General features: G+C 59.0%; 2 protein-coding genes across 4 annotated transcripts in view; one reads left to right on the top strand and one right to left on the bottom strand.

Annotated features, from left to right (window-relative positions):
• ADAMTS13 (ADAM metallopeptidase with thrombospondin type 1 motif 13) overlaps window positions 1–18793 on the bottom strand; it is a 30242-nt gene extending 11449 nt beyond the window's left edge. The window contains exons 1-21 of the mRNA XM_028093399.2: window positions 18707–18793; window positions 18216–18307; window positions 16184–16295; window positions 15798–15864; window positions 14475–14755; window positions 13407–13566; window positions 12197–12336; window positions 10215–10298; window positions 9901–10025; window positions 9633–9779; window positions 8060–8200; window positions 7301–7463; window positions 6409–6513; window positions 5509–5660; window positions 5329–5392; window positions 3829–3955; window positions 3267–3415; window positions 2806–2926; window positions 2072–2152; window positions 662–843; window positions 68–203 (exon numbers count right to left, since the gene is read on the bottom strand). Of these exons, the coding sequence (XP_027949200.1) occupies window positions 68–203; window positions 662–843; window positions 2072–2152; window positions 2806–2926; window positions 3267–3415; window positions 3829–3955; window positions 5329–5392; window positions 5509–5660; window positions 6409–6513; window positions 7301–7463; window positions 8060–8200; window positions 9633–9779; window positions 9901–10025; window positions 10215–10298; window positions 12197–12336; window positions 13407–13566; window positions 14475–14755; window positions 15798–15864; window positions 16184–16295; window positions 18216–18244 (2566 nt within the window). The 5' untranslated portion in view covers window positions 18245–18307; window positions 18707–18793. The remainder of the gene's footprint in view (window positions 1–67; window positions 204–661; window positions 844–2071; window positions 2153–2805; window positions 2927–3266; window positions 3416–3828; window positions 3956–5328; window positions 5393–5508; window positions 5661–6408; window positions 6514–7300; window positions 7464–8059; window positions 8201–9632; window positions 9780–9900; window positions 10026–10214; window positions 10299–12196; window positions 12337–13406; window positions 13567–14474; window positions 14756–15797; window positions 15865–16183; window positions 16296–18215; window positions 18308–18706) is intronic.
• A 113-nt stretch (window positions 18794–18906) lies between these two features.
• Window positions 18907–27355, top strand: REXO4 (RNA exonuclease 4). Of its 3 annotated transcripts, none has more exons than XM_028093407.2 (8): window positions 18907–19267; window positions 20947–21302; window positions 22610–22747; window positions 22984–23177; window positions 24347–24435; window positions 25530–25598; window positions 26112–26186; window positions 26823–27355. In XM_028093407.2, exons 1-8 carry the CDS (start codon window positions 19049–19051, stop codon window positions 26952–26954), a joined length of 1272 nt encoding a protein of 423 aa, XP_027949208.1. In that variant the 5' UTR covers window positions 18907–19048; the 3' UTR covers window positions 26955–27355. The 3 variants fall into 3 exon arrangements, with proteins under 3 accessions (XP_027949208.1, XP_027949207.1, XP_027949209.1); XM_028093406.2 differs by having other exon boundaries at window positions 18910–19267; window positions 25530–25604; XM_028093408.2 differs by lacking the exon at window positions 18907–19267 and adding an exon at window positions 19276–19962 and having other exon boundaries at window positions 25530–25604.
• Window positions 27356–27529: the final 174 nt, after the last annotated feature.

The raw sequence follows: 27529 nt of genomic DNA, 5'->3' as shown, positions 1-27529 counted from the left end.
AGGAGGCTGGGCCACCTCCCTGCAGGGGGCAAACTGTGCTTCAGGTGAGCCCTGCCCCAGGCCTCACCTGCCCCACAGCTCACCGAGCAGGACCCGCGCACGGCGGCCCATGCCCAGGCCTGTGGCTGCTGAGGCTGGAAGTAGGTGAAGGTGATGTCTGGGCGCACGAGGTCACCATACTCTTCCCCGTAGCGCCTGTAAACCTGCAGGAGACAGACAGAGAGCTCTCGGGGCCTTGTCCACTGGCCTCCCTGTGGGAGCTCGGCCAGTCACTGGGCTCTGTGCCCAAGACCAGCCCCAGAGCGGGGCCAGGCTGGAGGGCAGAGCCCCGGAGGCCCCCAAGTTTCCTGCCCCTGCTCCCCCAAGGCCTCATCTGGCCACACGGCACCATCCTCTGTTTGTTAAAATGAGGATTCTTGAGCCCCATCTGGCAAGTCCTGATTCAGAGGCTCTCAGGGGGGCCCGGGAATCTGTATTTTTATACACACCACAAAGGGTATTTTTATACACACCACAAAGGATACAGACATAGCCGCTTGGCTGTCTGGGAACAATGTTCCTGGGGGTGGGAAGGTGGGTGGTCTGGGCTGCACGGGGAGTCAGGGGAAGGAGTGACACCAGGAGGAGGCCCCTGCTGGCTCCCCCAGGCCCTCCTGGTCACCTGGATCTCCACGTCGTCCTGGGTGGGTCCCAGGATGCGGATCTCCTCCAGCTGAGGCAGCCGGTCCTCGGTGAGAGCCACTCTGTACTCCACACGGCTGTCCTCCAGGAGGGAGGGGTAGGTGGTGCTCGGAGAGATGCTGGAATTCCCGGCCACAACGTAGTGCCCTCGGATCCGCACTGCTGTGGGGGGAACAAGGCTGTGGGCAGGGGGAGCGCCACCTCCCCCACACCTGTGGCAGCTGGGCACCAGCCCTCCCACAGAAGAGGGCCTGACTTAAGGAACGGGGTGGTAGCAACAACGGGACAAATCTCCACCGCCCCAGCTCTCCTTCCCAGGGAGCCCGTCTGCCTGGTGCCTTGGCTGGTCAGGCGGTCTCTGCAGTGAGCAGGGCACCACCCTCCCAGATGCCCACAGGCGTCTGACCACACGTCCTGTGGCTCTGCACCTCTGTCCAGAACCTGGTGAGCACTGTGGATCTGCCCTCTCACCAAGTATGCCCCCACGGAGCTCTACAGGCAGGTTCCGGGACTCGAGGCCCCCAGGGCCAGCACCCCCACCCCAGATTCCAAGGGCACGTGTAGGCACCCTCGGGAAATCAAGAAACACTGTGGCATTGAGCGGGTAAAGAAGGTGGCTTTGCCCAAAGACAGATGTGGCCTTTGCCCTGGGCTTCTGAGAAGGGACTTATGTCACACTGGACAGGAGTATCTTTGTTTAAGGTGGGGACTGGCCAAGCCAGAAAGACCAATAATATGTGAGGTAGGACAGCAGCTTTGAGTTGATCTCATCCGTGAACCTAGAAACTAGAGGCCATCCACGTGAGTAATCAATCAATCATGGCTCATGTCCACATCACGAAGTCCTAATTAAACTGGATGCCGAACCCAGGTGAGCTTGGGGTTGGCAATACCCCGTACATACTGTCACACTTCGATGCTGGACATGGAACCCTTCCAGACTCTGCCCTAGGCATCTCCCGCTCTGGCTCCTTCTACTGTCTCCTTGCCCTGTAACGAGCCAGAACCGTGGGTATAAAAGCTCTCAGCATTCTGGGGGTCTTCCTCATGACTTATCCAACCTGGCGGTGCTTAGGGAACCCCTGAACTTGCAGAAGGCATCAGAAGTGAGGGCACTTTGGGGTGTCTGGGGGGCTCAGTCAGTGAAGCGTCCGCCTTCAGCTCAGGTCGTGATCTCAGGGTTGTGGGATTGAGTCCCCCACATCGGGCTCCCTGCTCAGCGGGGAGCCTGCTTCTCCGTCTCCCTCTGCCTCTGCCCCCCACTCATGTACTCTAATAAATAAACAAAATCTTAAAAAAAGAAAAAAAAAGTAGCGAGGGCATCTTGGAGACCGTGCTGTAGAGACTTCAGTTTGGCTACCTCAGGGGGAGCGTCCACTGGCCAGCTCACCCAGGTGTGTGAAGAGAGGCCTCCGATTGGTGATGTGTACGCCGGTCAGGTTGCGGGTCACGGTCAGGAACGTGACATACTCTAGAAGGAAGCAGGAGAGGGTGGGTGGTCTCAGGTCACTGACATTGTGGTGAAAGGGAGCAGATTTCAGTTGTCTGAGAAAAAGCACCTCGACGCCAAAAGCTAACAATGGGGCCGTCTCAGGCAGTACAGTCCCCTGTCACAGGGGACCAATCCAAGCCAGGCTGGACAGCCACCTTCCAGGGTGCTGCCCTGGCCAGGCAGAGGGACTGAATCCAAGGCTCCGGGCTCAGCACGTGGCCCACCACAGGGAGGGGGGGACTCCACTGCTTGGCTGACCCTCTAAGTGCCTACTTGGTGAATGACTGGACCTCTTTTACGAATAGATCCAAGTCAAGGGCTTCCCAAGTACAGCATCCCTTCTGATAGGATTCCTCAGGGAGGGGAGGAGAGGAGAGGAGCAGCCAGCCCACCACACACTGCCCAGTGTCCGGGTTTTATCACAGCTATACCATGAGCAGCCGCTCCCAAAGCACCACTATCCCAGCGGTGGCCCTCATCAAACTCTCAGCTGCGTGGGGAGGCTGGTGAAGAGGAAGACGGAGGCTGAGGCCCACGAGGAGGGTCCAGGGCTCACTGCCACGGCTCTGAGCTGCAGGTGTTTCGTAGAGGCTGGGAGGAGCCCAGCCATTTGTCCCGAGGGAAGCCCCTACCTCTGGCCCTGCCGCCCGTGAAAGAGCCGTTCCGCGGGCTGCATGTACTGTTGTTCCCTCCGCACACCTGACACACATCTCGCACCTGCGGGGAGTCCATCCTGCCGTCACAGCCGAATGTCTGTGCAAAGAGCAGTGGCAAGTGACACCCAGGCAGGTGTCACTGGAGGATGCCGAGGCTCTGGGAGTCACACAACAAACAGGCGGCATTCGGCAGCATCCTACGCTGATGCAGGAAGCAGGTGTAAATGACTCGCCCGAGGTCATAACGGGGCTCTTAGTCCCCAGCCGACTCCAAGGTCAGCCCAGTGCCCTGGCATTACCCCATGCAGACTCTGCTGCAGCTCCATGGGGGCCCCCAGACCTGGCCCCTTGGAGCCCCTTAGCATCTGGCTTCTGATGTGACAGGCCCCAGGGCCACCGCGGATGGGAGGGCACCTCTGCTGCCCACACACGCCTACCCTGCAGCTGCCCAACACGCACAGGCTCAGGGTCCCGTCCTCCCGCCGACCATTTGGCACACACCGGGTCCCATCCAGGAAACTATCCCCGCGCCTCACAATGAAGGTCTCGCCAATGGCCCGGCACATGTGTCTGCACAGAGCATCCCCTGCGGAGGCAGAGGGACAGGGAATCCTCGTGTGAGAGTGACAGGGAGTAGGGAAGGCAACGACCCTGCAAAGCACCACGCAGGTGGGCCCGCCCTGGCCAGGCCATCTGGCTTCCTCCTTTGGGCTGAGGGCATGGGTCGGGCCTCCTGAGGCAGTGATCACAATCACAATGCAGCGACTGTTAACTGAGTTACCAGCCAAGGAGCGCCCTCAGGTGCGGCCCCAGTTTCACGTCACTGAATCCTATCACCCGAGCAGGGAAGCCCTGCGCTCATCTCCATTTTACAGATAGGAAAGCCGAGACCCAGGCCTGTTAGCAAGGGGTCTCGCACCAGGACGTGATGCGACTGACGCAGAGCCTGAGCCAGAGCCCTGCTCTCAACGGCATCGGAGTGACGGGGGCCGGCCCCACCTTGACGGTACTGCTCCGCGGAGCCCCAGTGGTAGAAGGAGGCGTTGCCCGGGGAGAGGTGTAGCGGTTTCCTGTCCGTCTGGGAGCACTGCTCAGACATGAACTCCAGCTGGGTCTTCTCACAGGCCTGGTCAGGAGGAGACAGAGGACGGGCACAGGAGTGGCCTTGGGAGGAAGGGCTTGGGGCAGGGGAACTAGGAGGAGGGCCTTTGCCACTGAGGACCACAAGGCACTCCGCAGCGCGAATGTGGGTTTGAGCCCAGCTCCTGGCTGCACCTCGGTTCCCTGCTCTGTAAAGTGGGGGAGACAAGAGCCTTTCTCACTGTTGACGGGAGAATCCAGGAGAATTTGCAGGGACACAGTGCAGGACCTACTGCCCGGCGACAAAGAGATCAAGAGCACCGCTCGCCTGCTCCCCTCCCCTGAGCCTGAGCTCCAGGTGAAGACTGTGCCCTCCGGGTCTGGGGAGGCCCCCTGCCTGCCTAGAGAAGGTGGGAGGGAAGGTCTCACCAGATGCTTCACTTAACTCAAGGTCAAAGGAACCATTCTAGCAGTTCCCACCCAGTACGACTGCCACGATCCAAACCACGGACAGCAAGGATGGAGCGGAGGGCGAGGGTGCGGAGAAACTGGAACCCTTGCACATTGCTGGTGGGAAAGGGAAATGGCTCAGCTGCTGTGCAGGGTGGCTTGGAGGTTCCTCAAAGAACTGGACGTAGAAATACCATGTGACCCGGTGACTCCTCTCTTAGGTGTATACCCAAAAGAAATAAAAACTGGCACCGAAGTCCACGGACACACGTGTCCACAGCGGCATGATTCACAATAACCAAGAGGTGGAAACGGCCCAAACGTCCATCAGCAGATGAACAGATAATACGTGGTCCATCCGTACGATGGGATATTATTCAGCCATCAAAAGGAGTGAACTTCTCACACCTGCCACAACGTGGATGACACTTGAGGATGTGATGCTGAGTAAAAGAAGCCAGTCACGAAAGCCCACCTACCGTGGGATTCCATTTCTATGAAACGTCCAGGACAGGTAAAGTACGCGGAGACAGAAAGCGACCGGTGGTTGCCAGGGGCTGGAGGATGCGGAAGGGAGGGACTGCTTCACGGCTCTGGGGTTCAACTTTGGGGTGATGGAAACGTTTTGGAACCTGATAGAGGTGGTGGTCGCACCACATTGTGAATGTACCAATGCCACTGGATCCCACACTTTAAAACGGCTGATTCGATATGGTGTGAATTTCACCTGTGCTTGGACTGAAAGGACGGTTTCAGGGGGGCCGCCGGGGAGGGCAGTGGCACATGGGGACGGAGGTGCGACACCTGGAGCGCCCACTGTGGTCCCAGCAGAGGCAGAGGAGCACTCCCTCACTCTCGAAAGCGCCCTGGCGTGAACCACAAATTACAGCCGCCCTGGTCCTTTGGCTCCTCCAGGGCCTGGCGCTGCCCACCTGAGCCTCTCGTCCTGCCCTGGGGAAGCACGCCTACCTGGGTGTTGCACATCTCAGCCTGGAGGTCAGCGCCCACACACGCACGCCCTCCGAAGGCAGGCCTGAAAATGTCCATGAGACACGAGGGGTGACAGGTGACCCACTGCCCCCCGAGTCAGGAAATTTGGAGCAGGCCCCCCTCCCTGAGTTGAAGGACAGGGCCCCCTCCATGTGGTACCTGGGGTTGTTGCACTGCCGCCTCCGGGTGACCACACCTCCTCCGCAGGAGCGGGAGCAAGGGCTGGGGGGACCCCAGCTAGACCAGTGCCCGTGCACCACCCCCACAGGGCTCAGCTCCGCCAGGGAGCGGCAGTGGCCCTTGGAACACCACTGCAAGAGAAGGACACACCAACCCACACCTGGTGCACCCCACACCCATGGGCACCCCACACACAGGGCACCCACACCCATGCAGGGGTGCACACTTGCAGGCACCCCCGCACTCCCATCCTGCTCGGGAAACAATGCTAAGTGGAAGAGGGCAAACCCCAGGCTGTAGGCCAGAGGAAGGGTCTGGCCACACTGGGCAGAGGCCCTGAGGTCTGCAGGGTAGAGGAAGATGCTGCCTGGTACAGCCAATGCGAGGGAGTCTGGGTCAGGGAGCCGGGCTGCGCTCTCACTACCACTCAAAGCCTTTGTCTCCTCTGTGGGACAGGGGTGACAACACAAGCCTGTCTCTGACCCAGGGAAGGGGGCAAAGAAACTCCACAACGCTGAGGGGAGGGCAGGGCTCTGGATCCCCCACCCGCCTGCGCAGAGTCACTGGTGAGCCCCTTGTCAGTCTTCATCGGTCCCCAGAACCTAGAAAACCCATCCCATCTTCCAGGCCCTGCAGGGAGGCAGGGCAAGTCAGCTGGCGCACGTGAAGCATCCTGCCGCCCAGCTCTCCCGACCAGGTGGCCAGGAGCAGCTCCAGGGCCCTCTGCCCCAGCTAACCGATCCTCCAGCCCCCCACCCCAGGAATGCAGGCGGCCAGGTTTCGGTGCCCTGCATGGACGTGTGCAAGTGCACACAAGCGCATGCACACGCGCACGCACACACGCACACACCCTCACACCCCTTCATCCCCTGCTCTGACCTTCTGCACGCCGCACTCTGTCCCATCCAGGAGAGGCGTGAGGAGACGGCTACAGTGACTTTGGTCCAGGGGGTCCGTGTGGCAGGACAGAGCCTGGCACATGTCCTAAGAGGGGGGGGGCAGGTGGCCAGCTCGGGGCCACTACAGCCTGTTGGCTCAGCGTCCGGCCTTAATTGTCCCCCCACACCACAGGACACAGGGGCACATACGCTGTTCCGTGGGCACTGGTGGCCAGGGAGAAAGGGCACAGCACACCTCTCCATGGGACGGGGGCAGTGACCAGGGCCCAGAGTCATTTTAGGGGCCCACAAATATGTTTTCATTTCTTTTAAAATCAAAAGAAAAAAATGATCTTTTGGATCAAAGAAAATGTTCTAATATATAATATCAATGTACTTGTATCTACAACACTTACACAACATTTATAAAAACACTGATAATAAGTCTTAATATTTTGTACGGAGGAAGAGGCCCACTAAGGCAAAGGTGCCTGGGGCCCATGAAAGTCCCGTGCGGCCCAGGGAGGGAGCTTGTCTTTGGGGTGCCTGCCCCCTTCATCTCCCCTCCCCCTGCCAGCTCACACGCCTATAGGCTTCGGTTTGGAGGTCACTTCTCCTGGAAAGCCCTCCGGGTTCCCATTGGGTTGGAAGCCTTTGGTAACTGCCTATTTAAGTTGCACGTCCAGGGACGCGGAAGCCTGCCAGGGCCGGCTCTATAATAATTTGTGGGACACAGTCAATATGGGGAACAAACACGGGGACTATTGTTAAAAAATTAAGAATTTTAAGAAGTGACTGACAGCCTAGCCCAGTGGAGCTCACAGCGCGGACCGCTGGGCGCAGGTGGAGGGAGCACAGGTTGGGGTGCGGACAAGCGGGCTGGCGGGACTCACGACGTGCTCCCTGGTGAAGGTGCAGGCCACAGCCGCAGCACCAAAGGCAATCCGGCACTGCTCGTCGGCGCCGTAGAGGAGGCCAGGCTGCGCCTGGGGAGGGCGCCCCGCGGCCCTGGCCTGCGGCTCTGGAAGGTCCCGCATGCAGTGCGCCCGTCCTGCGCTGTGACAAGGCCGCGGCTCAGGCTCAGGTGGACATGGGGTGGAGGCGGGTTGGGGGAGGATGGGAGTCCTCAGCGTGTACCCGCACCGACAGCCGGCCTTGGGCTGGGACCAGGCTCAAGCCAGGAGCCAGCGCGGGGCGGAGGTAGGGCCGCAGCAGATGCCCGGCCGATGCAGCGGGGAGGAGGGGGATGCGGCAGACGGGAGTTGGATTGGGGAGCGGGTGGGATGGAGGGTCGAGGCAAAGGGGGGGTGGGGCAGAATTGAGGGGTGGGTGCAGAAGCGGGTGCGATGGAAGAGCGGGTGCGCGGGAGGGAATGAGGGAGCTGGCACGGGGAAGTGTGAACGGAGGGAGGGATGCGCACACAGAGGGGTAGGTGGGAGGGTGGGTGCAGGAGCGTGGCGGAGGGTGGAGGAGTGCCCGGGAGAGGTGATGGGGGCCCATGGGGAAGGGGACGTGGGGAGGCGATAGGACTGAACAGAGGGCTGGGCAGGGCTGGGGCAGACGGAAGGGTGAGTCTGGGGGACAAGTAGGGGCACGCCGTGTGTGGAGATGGGGGCGTGGGGAGGGCTGGGCGGGGTGGCAGATGCAGCTACCTAAGCAGGTGCAGCAGTTGCCGGCGGCTGCAGGCGGACCAGGAGAGGTCGGTACCGGTGGGCGCTGCGTCCTGGGACGCCATCACGTGGCCGCTGGGCCCGCAGCCGCTGCCGGGTGCACCGTCGTGCTCCACGCCCAAGCTGTGCCGGGGGAGGCAACGCTGAGGGTCCCCTCGCGGACCCACCCCCTCCAACCCCGACTCCAGTCCAGGCCTGGCAGGAGTCTGGCAGTGGGCGGCGTGGTTTCACACCCCAGAGGCCTCCTGCCCCTGCCTCAGTTTCCCACCCAAGAGAGCACTGGATCAGCCAGGGGGCTCCTGCCTCTTCTGGCTAATAAATACGAAAAGGCTTTAAAAATGTTGAGACCAAACTAATCCCTGGCATTATAAGTCAGGGAGGATGGGGTCCCGAGGCACCTTGGGGGGTCGGGGCTGCCGGTGATTATTTGTTGGATCTGTGGGCTGGCTCAGGATGGGAAAATTCATCCACTGCTTGTATCATAAGGTTAATAAAAAAGTTGAGAAAATGTGCAGGCCTTTGGCCATGGTCTCCACTCCCAGTGGGTGCTTTTTAAAACCTTCTTTAAAAAAAAACAAAAACAAAAAAAAAACCACCTTTTTCCTCCAAACAAGACAGATGGAGGCATTGTGGGGGTGGGGTGGGGTGGGGGTTGGGGGGGTCAAGTGCAGGTGCAGGAACCAGGGTAAAGGTGGAGCTGTTGTGGGCTGATGTGGGGGTGAGGAGCCCCAGGCTCGCTGGGCACCTGAGCCACCCACAGAGATAGGGGTGTGGGGGATTCCACAGCAGAACTCAAGGGGGCCTTAAGGCCTGGGGGCAGGTGGGGGCTGGGGGGAAGGAGCACAGACTCACTCTTTAGGTGTTTCTGTACTGTCTTTTTACAGCAAGTGATTATTACTTTCATAATGAAAAGACTAAAAATCATCAAGGAAGGAAGCTCGCCACTTCGGGTAAATGACAATAGACAGGAACAAAGATTTGCCTACAGAATGCAGAATGTTCATAACAGGAAAAATTTTGGAAACAACCTAAAAAGCCAACAATGAGGGATTAGTTAAATAAAATACGGTGCATACCAAAAAAAATTATAAAATATCTGGGAAAAAAATGTTTAGGATGTATTGTTCCATTAAAAAACCAGGAACAAAACAAGAGACAATATAATCCTGATCTTGTAAATAAAAAAATTATGTGTGTGGGTAAGAAATGACTAAAACATAAAATGTGAACAGATGTTATCCCTAAGTGGTAGGGTCTGGGATAATTTTGACAGCCTGCTTTTTCTTTACCTGAATTTCCTAGAAAACTTATTTTCTAATTGTTAAGTTTGTCTTGCTTGTTTTTTGGGGAAGGGAAAAAAAGTTTTTGAATCACCTGGTAATCCGTAAGTATCAGATTTCCCAGCCCTTGTCCCTCCCGTACCCCCCAGGTCCACTGGGGCCAAGGGTATTAGGTTCCTTCAGCAGACTCTTCTGGGGCCCACTGCCAGCCTCGATGTGACCTCCTGGGAGCCCCGGTCAGCTCCTGGGCCACAGCATGGGGACAGGATGCCTACCTGTGCCCAATCTCATGGGCGATGGTGACCCCCAGGTCAAAGCCAGTATCCTCAGTGATGAGGCAGCTCCAAGAGGACGAGCAAGCACCCCCCAGCTGTGTGACCCCCCGAACCTGCCGGTTACCATCAGGTAACTCCAGGTCAAACCTTGGGGAGAGAAAACAGACACCCAGGTGGTGCTGAGGTGCCTGCCCACAGCCAGACAGCCTTTGCAGAGATGGGGAGCAGCTCCCAGGTGGGCTGGCGTGCCCCTGGGGAGCGCGGCTACCTAGTGATGTAGAGGACCAGGTCAGCATGCCCGGGCTCTGTGTCATCCTCGGGGTTGACGGTCCTGCTCCACTCACAGACACTCAGCAGTGACGCAGTGATGTTGGCTGTGATATTCGGAGCATCCTGGGGGATCAGTAACAGAGCCCGTGTTTATGGGAGCTGCACCCGACAGGGTGCTGACAGCTGCTGGCCTCTCGGTCCTCACCGCAGCCCTGTTACCATGCATGCTACAGGTGGGGAGACCCACGGGAAGAAGTAAAGAGAACAGAAGTGGGTTTTCCAGTGACTCTGGGCTCCTGGCTCGGCGCCTACCTCGGGCTGGGTCAGGATGACCATCTTCACTAGATGTACTCGGAACTGAGCCCCCAAGGATGGGTCCCTCAGCAGCTCTGACCCCTGTGGAAGGGCAGGAGAGAGAGGTGACTCATGGGGGCTGGTGTGGCCTGACTGGTGGGCTCGGGTCGGGAGAAGATGCTCCATCAGCACGGGGGGAAGATGCTAGTCCTTGGGCGGGGAGCCAGCCATAGGGATGGGCAGGTGTGCACTGGTCCTCCCCCTGCTCAGGGCTCAAGAAGGCCAACCAACACACACACACACACACACACACACACACACACACACACACACACACACACACCCCTGAAACAATGGGATACAAATAGTTGTTATTAATCTAGAACGTTCCATCCCAGCACTGCTCCCCTCTCACCAGATTCACCATCCTTTCTCTTTTCTGCCCATCCACCTGAAACACCGCTCTCTGCTTATTTAACCTGCGCGTCTCCATGAGGCAGCATGAGGGCCTCCCCTCCCTCCATAAGCCCCTTCCTGGGTACCCCAGAGAGAAGGCTCCCCCCACCCCCAGCCAGCCTTCTGGCTGTCTCTCAGCGCATGTGTCAAGATGCCGATCACGGTTGACTTATGTGGCTGTTGGCACCAGCTTGTCCTCTGAATTACACATGGTACCCGCGAGAGCACTCGGCTGTCACCGGCCTCAGCGGGCCTAAGCCTGAATCCAAGCTCCACTGCTTCCCTTGCCCAGCTGCTCGGGGTCCTGTTAACTGACCCTGGAAGCCCAGGTTCCTTATCTGTGAAATGGAGGGAAAGCCTTCTGTGGCTGTTAGCAGGCTCAGGAACAAAGCAGCTGGTACAGAGTGGGTGTCCCATCGTCTGGGCAGGAGCCAGGCTGGCATCTACCACCCTCCCGGGTCCTCAGAAGGCACATCAAACGAGCAGAGGGAGTCTGGCACCATTACTGAGTGTCAGCATATTAGAGGTGGGACCCCCAGTGCTTGAAAACAAGAGCTTTCAAGTGACTCAAAGGAAATGCTGTTGGCCTCCCAGGCTGCAGGCAGAAACCTTAGCAGGCTTACTGTGGGCTTGGGTCAGGTCTGCAAGGGGGCGGGACCACAGGGGTGGGGCCCAGAAGACACAAGGGGACAGGGACGGGTCGGGAGGCCTGGGGCTCTGAGCCTGGGGGGGGACATTTCCTTTTGCCCAAAACAGGTGGCCATCCCTGAGGCTGGGCACAAAGTGGTGCTGATTACCGCACATTCTTGGGGGCAGCCCGCCCTCCAGAGCCAGCTTACGAGTGGGCGGCACTCTCCTTGCAGTGTTGGTTCTAATCTCCTGATGCTGTGGAAGCTTCCGTGGCAGCCTAGAGCAGTCACTGTGTGTGTGTGTGGGGGGGTCCCACGTGCATTCTCTAGTTGCAGGCACGGGGTCTCATGGAGTCTGTTAGATTACGCGTGAGCATTCGGTTGTTGAGCACCTGTCTCTTTGCTGACTCTGTCTCTCTGCTAACACTCAGTGGGAGTCGTACTTCTCACCTCACCTTCACCCCTAAAGCCAAGTGAAGGAGAGGCCAGCAGCAATGGGGGTGCCCACAAGAAGAGCGCCAGCAGTGCTGGCCACGGTGCCCATGGAGCAAATGGGCTTCAGGACAGAGGCCAGATTTGAGAGTCCCCTGGAGAGAAGGGACCCAAGGAGCTGTGGGGTGCACTAGGGAGCCAAGAGGGGTCCCAGGACTTTACCCACCTCCACTCCAGGTGAGGGACGGGAGGAGGAAGCAAAGGCCAGGCCACACCCTTCCCCACCCCAAGGCCCTGGGCCCCAAGCATGACCCAGCCTTAGGGTTACACCTGAGTTCAACCTGAGTTCCAACTACCAGGTAAGCCAGCCCACTCACATTCCGTTCCAAGTCCCTGGCGTGGGGCGCCATGTCCAGCGGCCCCCAAGTCCCACGCCTTAGGGTCAGCACCATCCAAGAAGCCTGCTCCGTAAGGAACACTCACCATGTTGAGGTTAGTGAGCACGTAGCGCTCAGTGTCCTCCTGGTGAGCCTGATAGACGTCGGGGCCCACGACCACCAGCAACTCCAGGTGCAGGACACTCCCGGCAGCCCATCTCCGGACGCGGGGGGAAGGAGGACGGCCTGCTGAGGGAGGAGGCAGGGCTGACAGCGAAGGTTCTAGAAAGCAGATGACCTGTGGCTTTGGCCACCTACAGCCAGGTCTTCCCTGGGCTGGGAGACACCAGGTGAGCCCTGTCCCTGCCACTTCCCACTATGGAGTTTAGGGAGTCAGGGGTCCTCAGCTTTCTCACGGAGAATGTGGGGAGCAGGGAATACCTGCCTCCCAGGTGGGTGAGCACCCCAGGAGCGGGCCTGGGCTGTGCCCACTCCCAGCCCCTACCTCTGGCCCTCCAGGAGCTGGCCTCCTGGCTCCTCAGGAGGGTTGAGGGTCCCAAGCTGTCAGAAGTCACTTTCTGCGGTGACTGTTAGAACCAGTGGTGGCTAGCCCAAAAGGCTGCTGGGTCTTGGATTCCACCCCACCCCGGGGGCCAGATCGCATTAATGACCAGGCATTCCGGGGCATCTGAAAGGGCCCAGTGGCAGTTCAGGGCCCAAGGGGGGAGCTATTGTGACGCCTTTTTGTCCTTTGGGTCTCTCCAAAGCCCTGGGCACTGGCTCTGCCTCCTTGATGCCCCTCTGGGCACCTGCTGGAGAGCAGAACAGGGTCATTCCAAGATGACAAGGAGAGCCCAAGAGAGCGCCCTGCCTGCCCCTGGATGCAGCCCGGGGGATGGACGAGCAGGCCTTGGGGACAGCAGAGCCAGCTCCAATCCTGGTCATGCCCTGGAGCCATCGTGCCAGTCCTGGGCGGCCACTCTCTGTCTTTGGGCCCCCGTGTTCCGTCTGTACTAGCAACTAATACTAGTAAGTGATGTCCTGCCAAGAGCGCACGTCTGTGAACGTGCTTTGTAAGCTATATGAAGAGCCGTTCGTAGGCTGGATGTCTACCTGTCCCCCAGGTAGAAAACTGGACACATGGCTGATGGCCAGCCATGTGTTCCCCTGGCCCACCCACTCCCCAGCATCCTGACGAAGATGGTTCACTCACGTTTGTGGCATTTTGCATGGCCACCTGGGCGTCGGGGAGAGCTGCCCCTCCCCCAGAGCTGTCCCCAAGGGCAGCTCCACCCTCCCTCTCCCAGGGGCTGTACCTTGGATGACTTCTGGGGCCTTGGGGGCTGTGGGGGCCTTGGGTACAGGCCTGTGGATCAGGTGGGGCTGGGAACGAACCCAGGGAGGCACAAGCTCCCAGTGCTGCCTCCTCACCGGCTGGACGTAGAACCTGTCCGCACCCACCAGGATGTTGCCCTCCTAGAGAAGAGAGAGCAGCCTGGCACAGAGCCCACCGCCCCCACTGCATGACAGGGCCTCTCTGGGATGTCACAGCACTGGGCACGGATCTCCCCAGAGCTCTCTCCAAGGGCTCCTCTCCAAGTCCAGCGTCCCCAAGCCCATCCTTGTGGGACAGCTGGGGACCTGAGCCCTTCTGGGTCCGTGCCTACTGCTACACCTGCTTCCAGCCTAGCCCCCCCCCCCCATCCCCGGCCCTCCCTCACATCGTGGCCTTTGAGCTCCAGGCTGTAGGGTCTAGGAGAGACACTGGTGGGATCCCTGGTGTACAGAAATGGAGGGGTCTTCGAGGGACTAGCTAGGCCCGTGCTGACGGACAGCACAGCAGTCACCAGACTGACCCGGAGTGGCATGTGTCCCGGCCCACACTGGGCCGCCCAGTGCAGGAACCGCGGAGGGGCACGTAAGGACATAAGTGGCTCTGGCTTGACAGATGCATTGTGACAGATTCCCATGGACTCCTGACACCAGTTCTCATGACAAACCAAGATACCTCATCATTTCTCGGTTGAAGAGCCTGAGATCCAATCGAGTAACTGGTCCAAGGTCATCAGGATTAAGGGACAGAGCTGGAATCTGAACTCAAAGGGCTGACTGCCAAGCCCTGGTTCTTTCCATCCCGCGGCCCCCTGGATTCGCAACTGCTCTGCCACCTGCTAGCCGGGTGGCCTTGGGAAACTCAGCCAGTTTTTCTGAGCCTCCATGCAACATGCCCTCACAGGGCCTGGCATGAGGCAAAGATCTAATGTAGTGTCCTGCACATCTGGCTGGGCAGAAGGGAGCTGGGGGACCTCTCGGCACCATGGGGGTCCCACCAAACACACCCTCAGCACGGCCTCTCCCCGATGCTGAGCCGGGCTCCCACTCACCAAGTGGCCCGAGCAGTAAGTGACTCTGGCCACGGCGCCCAGGGGCAGCAGGGGGCGGCCTCCCGTGAAGCAGAGATGGGGCGGCCTCCTCAGGAGCCGGAGGGAGGCGTTCAGCACGTGCTCGCTGGTGAAGGAGGGGGTAAGGAGCCTCCGCTCCAGCGGGAAGGAGATGGTGAAGAGCCGGCCCCAGGCGCGCAGGGAGCAGCGTGGGGCCCTGCAGGGAGGCCCCTGGGACCCCTCTTCACAGCTGCAGCTGAGAGGGGCCACATCGAATGGAGGCACTGCAGGAGAAAGGAGGTTGTCTTGCTGAGCCCTGCTCGGCCCTCCTGGTCTTCCTGCTCGGGAGAGGGGGCCCCAATTCGTTCCCTTTGATGCACAGGGACGTGTGCTGGCCTGGAACCCCGGGGTGGGGGGGGGTGGTTGGCGAGAGCCTGGGTTCAAATTCAGCCCTTCCCAGCTTGCAGGGGGGTGAACTGCAAGTTGCCTCTCCCCTCTGGGCCTCGCCCTGGGGCAGACCAGCACTCAACACACTAGCCTCACCCCACGACAGGGTTTCACGAGGGGTGGCATGAACCCCAACAGGCAGAGCAGGTCCAAGCACAGCCTCCGTGGCCTCTAGGAAAGGCAGGTGCCCAAGGCCAGCCTCACTATCCTTCTCCACCCATCTGCCTCACCCCTAAGGAGCCCCCGGAGAGCTGCAGGGACCTGGAGTCCTGATAGACAAGTTTCAGGTCCCCACTCCCACCCCCAGGCAGCCCCAAGCAGGGCTTGGTGTGCATCTGACCCAGGCCACAGAGAATTCAGTCTCAAGTGGGACATCCCTTCTTTCTCTCCAGCCTGACCACTAGCCCACCCTGCCTCTGGTTCCCAGCAGCCTTGAGATCAACGGCCCAACTCGGAAAGGGGGCTGGCACCCCAGAGAAGTCCACAGACGTGGCCGAGAGAGACAGGAAGGTCCTGGCTGGAGCTTGAGCCAGCGCCTATCTTGTTTCTCACAGAAAGGATAAATATTTCCATCCATGACCAGAAACCAAAGAGCTCCTGCAGGTCCCCCAGCCCAAGGGAGGCCCCCGGGGCAAAAGGGACCAGCTAATTAGTAACCATTCCCTTGAGATGTTGAGCAGAAGCCTGGGGTCAGAACCCCAGCTTGGTCCAGAACACCCAGACCAGCTTTTACGGACTTGGCAGAAGTCCGGAGTTAATTAACAGGAACAATGGCAGCTTCTTGGACCTCCTCCGCCCCTGGTCAGAGCCCTGACCAGGAGGATGGGCCCCTCAGGCTCTGAGGAACTCCGCCTGCTAAGGAGACTCCACGACAAGTACCTTTTAAAGTAGCTTCAGGGCCAAAATAAGAAGTCACTTCCTCCGGCTCCAAAGCCTGAAGAAATTGCTGCAAGACAGACCGGACAAGGGAGAAGAGACAGAGGGACAAGGCAAGGGGGGGGAATCGAGGTGGGGGGTAGGGGAGGAGGACACAGTACCAAGAAGCCCGTTCCTTCCTCAGCGAGCATACTCCATCCCCGAAACCCCAAGCTCAGATCCACCCCCACCAGTGCAAACCCCAAAGCTGAAAGAACACCCCCACTCTGCCCAAAGGCTGTTTGGGCAGTTGCCTCTCTCCCCGGGGCACCCTCCTTCAGCACCCAGAAGAGCTCAGATTCCCAGCCCCAGGGCTCCCCGAACACCTCCACGCCTGCAGACTCACCCACCTGCTGGAAATCAGAGAGACCCCAGCAGCCCAGGAGAAAGAAGGCAGAAGCGAGAACTGCCCCCACGCCTCTCCCCCAGGGGTGAGGCTGCCTCATCCTCAGGAAAACCAGCCTGTAGCAGAAGGAGAGAGCCTTGTGACTGGAAATCCGGCGGGTGTGGAATGCGGCAGACCCCGGTGGGCGGGAAGATGAGGCTGTGTTTACTCTTGGGAGCTTCCTCTGGGGGCAGGGGCTATGGGAGTGGGCAGCCTGCAGACTCTTGCACGAGGCGGGTCCTTGGTCCAGAGCACCGGATCCTACGCCCTGGGATGGGGCTGGGCCAAGCAGGGCAGTCAGAAAGAGGGAGCACTGGACCAGGGATCTTGCAGATGTGGCTTCAGGCATGACTCTATGACCCAATATATATATATCTATATATCCATATATCTATAACTCAATAACCCAACCAAGGCTGGGTTATTCTCTCCTGACTGATGAGAGGCTGTGCATTCCAGCTCCGAAAGCCCCCTCTCCTCTACTGACACCCCATGATCTGTCCCGCTCTCCACTCCTCATGCCCCTTTGTCAAGCTAAAATTGTCAGGAGGCAATCATTACACAAGCTCATTTATTTGGGATCGAAGAATTGCAATTCAGGGCACAGAGATTTGGGTCACGATCCAAATAATGCCCCACTAGGGAGCAAAAGTCAGGAGCATTCACAGCAAAAATAGGCTGGCTGTGTACGTTGCTTACGGAGAATTTTTGATTGGTGTTGCAACAGAAAAGAAATCTTGATAATATAAACCTGGACTAAGGCTAACAGTAGGCGGTCTTTTACTGTAGGAGGGTTGCAAGCGTTCAGGCTAGGTCCCTGGAATATTTGCACTTTGGCCCAGTTCAGAAGTTCACAGTTCCACAGGTGAGGATGGGGAGGACGTGCATGCGGCCCGTCTCCTTAATGGACTCCTGGCTCCATTTTAAAACCCCTTGACATAAGTGACCCTGTTTCATTTCACCTCCTCACCCAGTGCATATCCCGGGCCCCCCACTATACTCACGTCTCACAAACACTCCTCTGCCTCCCTCCCTCCCCCTCAGCTACTGACTATTGTGTGTCTGCCCCCGATGGACAGTCCCAGAACCAGGTGAGGTGGCCCCACACTGCCCTCAGCGTCACAGACCACCGGGCAGCCCACTCCATTTTCTGGCAGGTTCTCGGTCACACTCTCCAAAGCACTACTTCCATCTCTCTCACAACTCCAGGACGCCACGCCCAACTCAGCTGACAGCTAGCAGGGGGACTGTGCGGGTTCCCTGCCTCCGTGTCCTCTGTAACCCCAGAGGCTGTGCGGATTCCATCCGGGGCCCGTCTGCTTTCCTCTCCCAGGCCTGATAACTCGAGCCAGACTGCGTCACCCCCCAGCTTTAAAGCGTTCGATGGCTCCCCCTGCCCTTAGAGTAAAATGTCCGAACCCCTTCCTGCAGCCTCCGGGGCTCTGGAATCACAGATTACACTGGTCCTGCTGTTCTCTGCCTGCATCTCCAAGCCTCTCCCCTTCGCACACAGAGCCATAGCCACACCAGTCCGCTTCCCGATCCTCAGACGCGGCAAGGGCTTTGCTGCTCTTCCCTGAGCCCTGGTTTTCCCTTCAAGTTTCCGCTCACATGTCACCTGCTCAAAGAGATCCTCCCTTATGACCCGATCTAAGTGGCCCCCAGGTAGGGTTGCCACATTCAGAAGATAAAAATCAGGACACCCAGTTAAATTTCAATTTCGGATAAATGACGAACGTCTAAGTATGCCCCCAATATTGCTACTACTGCATCGGGCATGTTTATACTAAAAATTATTCTTTATCTGAAATTCCCACTTCTCTGGGCATCCTGCATGTTGTCTGGTAACCACACCACCCGCAGGGGTCAACCTCTTCCCAGCATCTCTGTTATCGCCTTCACGGCAGTTACTGGTACCCAAAATTACCTGGTTGGTTTGTGAGTTGTCTCGCTGAAAGCCCCCCACCCCCCCAACACACACACACACACAGACTCACGTGGAAGCTTTCGGGAAGCCGAGGCTCATCCGCGGGGTTAATCAAGGCACCGAGGGGCCAGGCAAAGGGGTGCTGGTGATTTATTGCCACCGCTGTTGAGTAAAATAATACACAGCATTGTTACAATGCTTCCTCATTGCTATCGGCTGTGGCTTAAGAGCCTCTGCAGCCCCGTTGCGCGGAGGTCGTCCTTCGGTCCCCGGGCCTCAGTTTCCCCACTCGGGGAGGGAGGAGGGGCGGAGCCCGGGCCGCCCAGCCTGGGGCGTGGCCCCGGCCCGGTGCGCCGTCCGCTCCGCCCCCGGCTCCCTCCACGCCCGCCCCCGGCCCGGCCGTCCAGCGCCCCCTCGCGGCCGCCTGCGCCCCCGCGCTCGGCCGGCCCAGCCGCGGTGGTACACCGACGCCGCCCCCCCCCCCCCCCGTTGCCTTCCGGCGTCCTCCTTTCTCATCCCCGTCCCGGCTCTTGGAAGATCCTGGGCCTCCCCGAACCCCACCCTCGGTCGTGGAGCCCGACGCCGCTCGCTGGGGCGGTGCATCTTCTCCCAGGCGGGCGGAGAGCCCCGCTCTGCCCCGGGTCGTGCGGAACCAGGGGCGGAGGCCCGGTTTCCAGCGGGTCGGGGAGAGAAGAGCACTTCCGGGGACGGGAGTGCACGTGCTGGGGCGCGCGCGGGGTCGCTTCCGGGGTGCGGGAGGCAGCTGTCACCGGAGTGGGGGAGTTGGGGGCTGGCCTGGGCGTGCGGTGCGAGGGCAGGGTCCGGCTCCGGGCCCGGGCGGCGGGGCTCTGGTCGCGCTCTGGTGTCGGGCCCCGGGGTCCCCGGCCGGCCGGCGGCGGCGGCATGGCCAAGGCGCTGACCCCCGGGCGCGCCCCGGGCGACCCCCTGGCTGAGCCGGAGCTTGGCAAGAAGCCACCTCGGAAGAAAAGCAGGAAGAAGAGAGTCTGGAAAAGCAAAGGGCGAGAAGCAAGCGGGACACCGGGAGGCGGCGCCAGGGTCGTCGGCGTGCGGCCTCCAAAGGCGCCAGAGGACTTTTCCCAAAACTGGAGGGCGCTGCAGGCGGTAAGAGTGGCGGGGCCCCGCGGACGGAGGACGGAGGAAAGACGTGTGGGGCCCCGGACGGCAGCTGTGCAGGCGAGCCTTTCGAGGCAGATCGGCCTGTTGAGGTAGACCGCGAGCCCTCGGGCCAGCAAGGAGCAGGATCGTGATTGGGAGGATTCCAGCAATAGCCAGGGTTTTCAAGTAATAGTCGGTGGCTGCTGCCCCCAGGTGCCCAGCTCTTGAAACGTGCGGACTCTGCCACCTCGTCTCTGTTTTTATTTCACCCCCAAACCAACACCCTGCAGTAGACCCCGTTAGCATCTCTGGTTTACAGACGAATGAGGGGGCCCGGAAAGGTTAGAGAAGTGATCCAGGGTGAGCAGAACCGGTCCGACGCCGGAGTCCCTGCCCTGAACGCCCGGTGGCGCCCTGCCGACTGTATCGGCATCTGGGCCAGTCCTTCGGGGGATGTTCCCCTCTGCCCCATGCCGTTCCCTGTAGTTCAGCCATGATCCTCTACGCGTCCCTCAGAGTTAGCTGCTGTGGTCGTCGCTGGAGGCACAGAGCTTACGGAATTGGGCCCAGCGTCACGCAGCTAGCAAAAACGTGGCGGACGCGGGTGCAGAGTCACATTTCGGGCGCCAGCTTGTGTTCTTTGCTACTACTGACCTGCAGAGTCTTCCACGGTTTTCTGGAGTCTGTCCCAGAGCCTCCAGGTGAGCAAGACAGCAGAAAAGAGCTTTCTGGAGCCTCTCAGCAGCGCCGGTGTCTTAGAATGGGAGGCCGCAGCCACCTGTCCTCGAGGGACTGGACTGATGAGGTTTCCCCGGGAAACCCCAGGGTTCCGTACGATTTATTGAGCTGTGACTCTACCTCTCTCTCTTTCTTTTTCTCCCAAGAAAGTAAAGCAAGATTAAGTGAGTGGGAAGGGTGGTTATTGTGGGGGAAACCTTGTGTTTTCTCTACTTCATACAACAAAGCAAATCCTTGTGTTCTTAAACGTTGTGGGAACAAGTAAGTAGAAACCCGGGCCCTCGTGTCTCGGCTCACTGCCCCATAATCAGGGTCTTCATTGTGGCCGAGAACAGCCGTGCTGGGGACTGGAGCACCAGGGAAAGGGTGGGCTGGAGGAATGCCGAGAGCCCTTCTTGTAGGACAGCAGAAGCATGGCCACTGGCCGCTCTTGAGCCTCTTCCAGTTGACAGACACTCTCCATCTCTCTTCCTGAGATCCGCACAGCAGTAGCAAAACAAGAGATCTGGTGAAGGATGTGGTTTCCATGCTGCAGCTCCTTGGCCTAATCTGCGGGAGAGGTAACTCTAAATGAACTGTAAACAGGAAAACAGGTTGTTTATCGTCCCCTGAGGCTCCCAGTGAAGTAATCTCTGTTCAGTCGTTCAGTGGGTACTTAAGATGGAGAACACCGTTTGAAGTTTTAGAGGAATGAGGAAACAGGTATCAAATTGTGCAATGTAATCAGATAAGCAGAGAAGTGCATTTCACCACAAGTGACTTCAGATGGGCATGAAAAAGGGCTTTTCCCAGACCGTTTGAATGTGAATCTCGACGATGTGAGTAGCAGACGTTCGTAGACGTGACTGAGTGTACGTACACATATGTACACATGCGAGTATTTTCAGTCTCTTGTGCGTGATTTCCAAATTAAAACGTGTCGCGTATTTTATTTTGGGTCCTGTTAGCTCCTGAAACAAAAAACACAGGCCCTGGAAAAGCCTCTTGTCTCTCAGACGGATTCCAAAAAGCAGCCCAAGATTATCCAACAAAAGAGAAAAGTGATCCCAGATACAGCCCAGAGAAGTGAGATGGGATCGGAGACCACGGACCTCGAGGTGGCCGGGGCCTCTGTTCCTTCAGTATCTCCAAGGAACGGGAAGGTGCCGGCCCCCCACCCCGAGGCCAGAGGACCAGAGCACAATGAGAAAGGAGGCAAGAAAAGTACAAACGGTGACATTTCTCCAAAAGGAGGAGACGTCAAGCGTAAGACGCGGAAAGCTAAGGAGGTGACCGTGGCCTTGACTCCGGCTCTGCCCACCGAGTAAGTACAGGTGGCGTCTGCTCTCGCTGAAGCTCTGGTGGCCCGCCTGGTCCCCTCTGCTTCCCTATGCAGCCGGCGGCCCCCATCGGCTCATCTCTGAGAACAAAGTCCCAGCAACTGCGGCCTGTCTCCTCCAGGAGGCCTGGGCTGGGGGCCCCTCCCGCACCCCCTCTAGCACCTTACCGCGCTGCCGTTCCTTGGCTTACTTGTTTCCCCCCGGGATGGAGGCCTAATGAGGGCAGGGCCTGTTTGGTAACTGTCGTGTCTCCAGGGCCTATAGCAGAGCTTGGCCCTTAGTAGGCCTCCAGTAACGATTTGTGGGGTGAATGCATGCCAAAGCCAGAAAGACCCAGGTTGGAGACCAGTTCCTGCGTCTGGCGAGTCGGGTACTCTGGTGCGAGCTCCTGACATCTCCTGTGCCTCAGTGTGGTCATCTGTGGTGTTGGGGGGGTGTGAGATGCAGTGTGGTAGCTCAGTACCTGGTGATTACTCAGCAGACCCTGTGGGGGTCGCTTGCTCAGGGAGGACCAGGAGCCCAGGGCTGCTTCTCGGTGGCTCAGCTGGAGGTGGCATGTTTGTAAGTCAGCTGGCGGCGAGTCGCCTGGGTTGTTGAAGGTTCCAGGAAAGAGGGGTTTGAGTGCCTGCCATGTATCCCTGAGCCAGGGACACCCTCTGAGTACGGAGCAGGCACAACAGAGCCCTCCCGCTTAAGGCTGATAGTCGAGCAGGAGAGATGGCCAGACTGAAGTTATTCCAGTAATTCTGTGAGTGTGGTCAGGATAAACTGAAGAAGGGAGAAGCTTGTGGAGTACATGGCCAGAGGAGCGTGTCCACTCAGTGGGGTCAGGAAGAGATCTCTAAAGAAATGACATTCAGCTGAGCCCGAAGGACAGACTTCACCAGGCAGGAATACACACCCTTGTGTGGACATCAGAGTTTGAGGCTTTGATCTGAAGACGCTAGAGGTCGCCCTAGCTTGGGAGGTGGTGTTGGGGGGGGGGGGTCTGTGTTTCCATTTCATGGTTCTCGCGTTTGTGTTTTCTAAATGTCCGGTGATGAACCCACAACTTTCTCAGTTTAGAAGCACGTGTTAGTAGTCATTATACTTGGCTTGTGTGTTTACACCTCATGTCCTTTGTGTTTATCTGCCGTTTGTAAGTTTGGGATAAGGAGGCTGTCTTGTAAGGAAACGAGCAGTAGAGCATGTGGTCAGTCCGCAGGAGCACTGGGGCCGTGCTACCCCCCCCCGGCCCGCTGTACCAGCACCTCCGCTGACCGGTGCTCGGCCTGTTCTCTCTGCCTTTTAGAGACGACATCTGGTTTGATGACGTGGACCCCGCAGATATCGAAGCGGCCGTGGGCCCCGAGGCAGCCAGGATAGCAAGAAAGCAGCTGGGGCAGAGCGCAAGCAGCATCACGCTGGTGAAGGAGCAGGCCTTCGGCGGGTGTGCAGGGCCGGGGCCATGGGTGGCACTCAGCCCCAGAGGGCGAGGGTTTCAGGAGGGAGCTCCGTCCCTCTCCCCTAGTTGAACCCTAGTTGAATTGGGCAGGTGCCGCCCCGTCCTGCGAGGATCCTGAGCGGAGAGCTTGTCCCACAGGCGGTGGTGGTGGGCGGAGAGCTTTAGGTGCCGAGTGCTGGGTCCCCCGTGTTGATTAAACTGGAACCTTTGGCTCCCTTTAGCCTGACCAGAGCCTTAGCCATGGATTGTGAGATGGTGGGCGTGGGCCCCAAGGGGGAAGAGAGCATCGCCGCCCGAGTGTCCATCGTGAACCAGTATGGGAAGTGTGTTTATGACAAGTACGTCAAGCCCACCCAGCCGGTGACGGACTACAGGACGGCGGTCAGCGGGATACGGCCAGAGAACCTCAAGCAGGGTGGGTCCTCCCAGCTGATGAGCACAGAGGAAAAGCGATGCCTGGGTCCCTTCTCCCTTTTTCTTTTATTATTATTATTTTTTAAATTTTTTTAAGTAATCTCTACACCCAACATGGGCCTTAACTCACGACCCCAAAGATCGTGCGCTTTACCGACTGAGCCAGCCAGGAGCTCTTCTTTCTCCCTTTGGTCCCCTTTCTGTTTGGAGCATTCGGCATAGCAAGAGTCCCGACGTTCTTACCTCACCTGGGTGACTGTTCTCAGAGGCCTCTCAGGCACGTTTGTGTCCCCACCTCTGTGTCACCCAGAGAGTGTGTGCCAGTGTGGGGTCAGCAGGGGACATGGGATAGATTGTAGGGTCTTGTCTTTGTGAGGACTTGAGGAAGCCATGGAAACATCTGAGCCGTGAGAGGCCTGGCTCAGGTTCTAGCAGGTTCCTTCTGGCTGTGGTGTTGAGAAGAGACTCTGGACCCATGAGGGTGGAAACAGGAAGGGGGGCATGTGCTGGTGGACCTGGGTGGTTGTGACCCAGATGCCTCCCGAAGGCAGAGTCTGTAGGGATTTCTGATGGATTGGCCCTGTGGGAGGAAGGCCAGAAAGGCCCCAAGGGCGACTCCAAGGTTAGGGACCTGGAGAAGTCCTGGAAGCTTTTGGGATCAAGGCCACACTGCTCCTTCCTGGCCCACTCGGTGTCCTTTCTCTGCGCCTCTCAGGTCCCCTCTGCACACGCGACCAACAAGTGGTGCCCTGGCCTGACCACCCCTTAGCTCTAGGCTCTAGGGTGGGCTGCCCCGATCTAATCTCCGGGGGGGGGGGGGGCAGGTGGAGTCACGGAGTGCAAGCACGGTGACCTGACCCTTCCCTTGGCAGGAGGGTGTGGGGGTGCCCCCAGGGGCATCTGCTAGGAGAGCAGGCCGTGCTGCCTCTGGGCCCGAGGGTCTGGAGGAGCCCCCCTCGCCAGCTGCGGCGGAGCACCGTTCTTGATTTTGTCTGCAGTTGGAAAGCACGAAATCCAAGCCTGGTTCTTACAAGATTCAACAGTTAAAATGCCTGCCGGGCGGCTGTGAGCGCTTCTGAAAGCCCTTCTCTTGGCTGTGGTAGAGCTGCGTGTGGGGCTCCCCAGTGCGGCCTGCGGCGCTAAAACCCACCTCTTTGTTCTGCTTGTCAGGAGAAAAATTTGAAGTTGTCCAGAAGGAGGTGGCAGACATGCTGAAGGGTCGGATTCTGGTGGGACACGCGCTGCATAACGACCTGAAGGTACTGCCGTGGGGCGTGTGCTGCACCACGAAGGGACTCCAGTGTTGGAATTTTGGCCCTGGTAACGGCACCAGCTCCCGGGTCCTCCCCGTGTGCTGGGAGGAGTGCTAGGTGTTTCTCAGCTCTTCAAAAGGCATCTGAGGCTTCGTGCCCCTTTTATAGGCACTAGAAGTGAGACACTGTGAGCTACGTGACGTGCCCGCTGCGTCCACACGGCACAGCTGGGTGCAGCCCAGACTTGGTGCCAGCCCCCTTCCCAGGGCTCTAGCACATTCCACGTACACAGAGCCAGGCTGCTTCCTCTGCAGCGTCCACCCAGCTGCCCAGGGCCTAGTGCTCCTGTGAGCTCAGAGCCACCGTCTGTGGGGAAGCGTCCCCTGTAGCCAGCCCCCGACGGCCACCAGACCGTCAAGGGCTCCTCTTGTCTCCCTCATGGTGGGCAAGCTCCAGGGGCCACTTGTGCCCTAGAGGCTGTGGCCTCCAGCCTCTGCTTCTTGAGGGTCTCTGCTGTGGGCAGAACTGAGCCGCCTGTTTGATGAGAGTGCGGGGCAGGCAGAGTGGGAGACTGTCCTTCCTGGGCGTGGGGCTTCTCAAATAGTGTTCCGAGGAACCCCGGGGTTCGCAGATGTCTCAGGCACCCCTGATTGTCGGTCTGCGTTGCCTTTCGAAATTCTGAACTGTTGAAACTGACGGCAGGTCCTCTGCCCTCCACCATGCGGTGCCATAAACCCCCCAGCGGCCGCCATACTGCTGGTTCCTGTTCCCTCCCCACGTGGCTGGCTCTCTCGGGAGGTCGTGGGACGAGCTGCTGCGATCCGTTAGCATCCTGACTTCCTGCGTGTGGGACACCAGCTCACACCACAGGAACACCGTGCTTGCTGGTCTCCTGTTTCCCTGGCTTCGGATGGGGTCTTTATTAACGGGGTTCTTAACTGTGGGCCATCATCCTTGGACAGCGTGATCGCTTTCTATCAGAAGTCCGAGTTCACACCAATACCCTTTCACTCGCGCGTGCTCTGTGTTAGGAGTCCTCGGGAGAGGGGGTCCCACGGCTGCACACTGGCGACACCGTGACTGTCACCCTCCTCTTCCAGGTGCTGTTTCTCGATCACCCAAAAAAGAAGATTCGGGACACACAGAAATACAAACCTTTCAAGAGTCAGGTGAAGGTACTGGCAGGGCGTGGGGCTCTGGGCGTCGCAGGTGGGCTGTTTGTGTAGTGGTTGGTTCTGGTTCCTGACGGTGTATCGGTGAACGGTGTTTGGTTTATGGTTTGGCATTGCCTGTTAACTTTTTAAAATGAAAAGAAAGGTTAACAGGAAAAGTAGAGTTCTGCCGAGCGCTGCCCTCCGAGGCCAGTGTGAACGAGAGCAGGTTCTTAACACTCCGATCTCTGTGACAAGACCCCCAGCTCTGGGGAAGAAGCTGCCCTTGGACCTGCTGCAGGCAGAGGCCTGAGGCTGGAAGGTGGAGGTGCAGACTTCTTCCCAGGCCCTCCTGTTTGGGCTGACGGTGGGGGTCACCAGCCCTGGGGGCCACACGCGCCTCTGGTGAAGGCACGTTGAGGGGCACTGGGTTGGGGTTCGGTGGGTGACTGCCCCGACCCCCCTGCCCCGGGCAGAGCCTGCGAGGCCTCCTCCCCACCATGGCTGTGTGCTGCCTCCTCCCCCCTGCAGAGTGGAAGGCCGTCTCTGAAGCTGCTTGCAGGGAGGATCGTGGGAGCCACGGTGCAGCAGGCAGAGCACTGTTCGGTGAGTGTGGCTGGGGTGACAGTCCTCAGGACTGCGGGCTGTCCCTGACCTTGCAGCCAAGGCGCCCTGTCAGGGGCCTGGATGACTTTTTAGTAGGCTGCTGGCCTATAAAAATAAGATGGCAGAGCGACTCACAGAGCGCTCGCTACATCCCGAGTGTTTACACTTAGCGAATAAACACTTGAACACAAAAAACTGCCGTTATTGCAGTCATTTTGGAGAAAAAGTCCCCTGTCTAGATTGAAGGCCTTTTAGATGATGCGGCCCAGGCTGGCTGGCCCCCTGGGCCTTGTGACAGGCTCCGGTGCCAGGGCCGAGGAGTGCTGGCCTGTGGGACCCAGCCCCCTACATCGTGGCCCCGGCCTGCCTCACGCTCAGAGCCCGCCCTCCCGTCTGTGTGTCCGTGTGTCTGTGTTGTGTCACAAGGCAGCACGTCTATCCCCCCCCACCACCTTCCTCGGGTTCCTTTCTTCTTCCGGAAGTGGGGCACCAGAGTCACCAAAGCCCGGGCAGGATCGAATCCCTAGACCGCTGCTTTGCTTGGCTTTCTCTTTTGTATGCCCCATGGGATTGGGTGACCCGTGGCCATGCTGGTCACCTGCTGGGACAGTCACAGTGGTGTTCTGTGTCCCTTAGATTCAGGATGCCCAGGCAGCAATGAGACTCTACACTCTGGTGAAGAAGGAGTGGGAGAGTACAGCCCAGGACAGGCGCCCCACAGCCCCTGCTCCAGACCGCAGCAGCGTCTCCGTCTCTCGGCGGTCCTGACCAAGCACGGGACAGCTCGGGTCTCCCCAGAGTGGCAGCTCTGTCAAAACATGTTCACTGTCCTGGTAGCAGGGCGTGGGGACGCGCTGCTGAGAACTGCTGCGTTTCTCTGCGTCTCTCTCTCTCTTTGCGATCTGAGACCTGGTCCACCGCCGGAGGTGGCTGGTGGGGCGGGCATGGAGGGGCACTTGGACCTCTGCCAGGGACGGGGAGTCGGGGCCGCCTGCGCTGTGCTGTCACCAGCGGCAGCTCCGCCAGGGATTTGCCCCATCCCAGAGATGGGAAGCACCCAGTTGTCCACTGGGTTTTCAGCGCCTTTCTTGGAGGAGGCCCCTCTCCTTTGCCTTGAGTCACATAAAAACTCCACTGGACTCAGCGGGCCCGGGCCCGTCTCGGAGTTAGCTGTGGCTGCCTTTGGGCTCTGATTTTCTGAGGGCGCCGTTCCTTTCTCAGCCCCCACCCCCACCCCATGTATATACCCGCCACGTTTAAGGGCAGGGCCCACGGGGTGGCAGTGAGGCTCCAGTTGTCCGAGCTCGGTGACACCAGTCGCCCCCAGAGGTGGGTGCCCCTCC

Source organism: Eumetopias jubatus, unplaced genomic scaffold (assembly GCF_037043125.1).
Source record: "Eumetopias jubatus isolate StellerSeaLion01/CBP00866 unplaced genomic scaffold, mEumJub1_p1.0 scaffold_15, whole genome shotgun sequence".
Taxonomy (NCBI): Eukaryota; Metazoa; Chordata; class Mammalia; order Carnivora; family Otariidae; genus Eumetopias; species Eumetopias jubatus.
The sequence above is the reverse complement of the archived record's forward strand: the minus strand, read 5'-3'. Positions and strand labels throughout refer to the sequence as shown.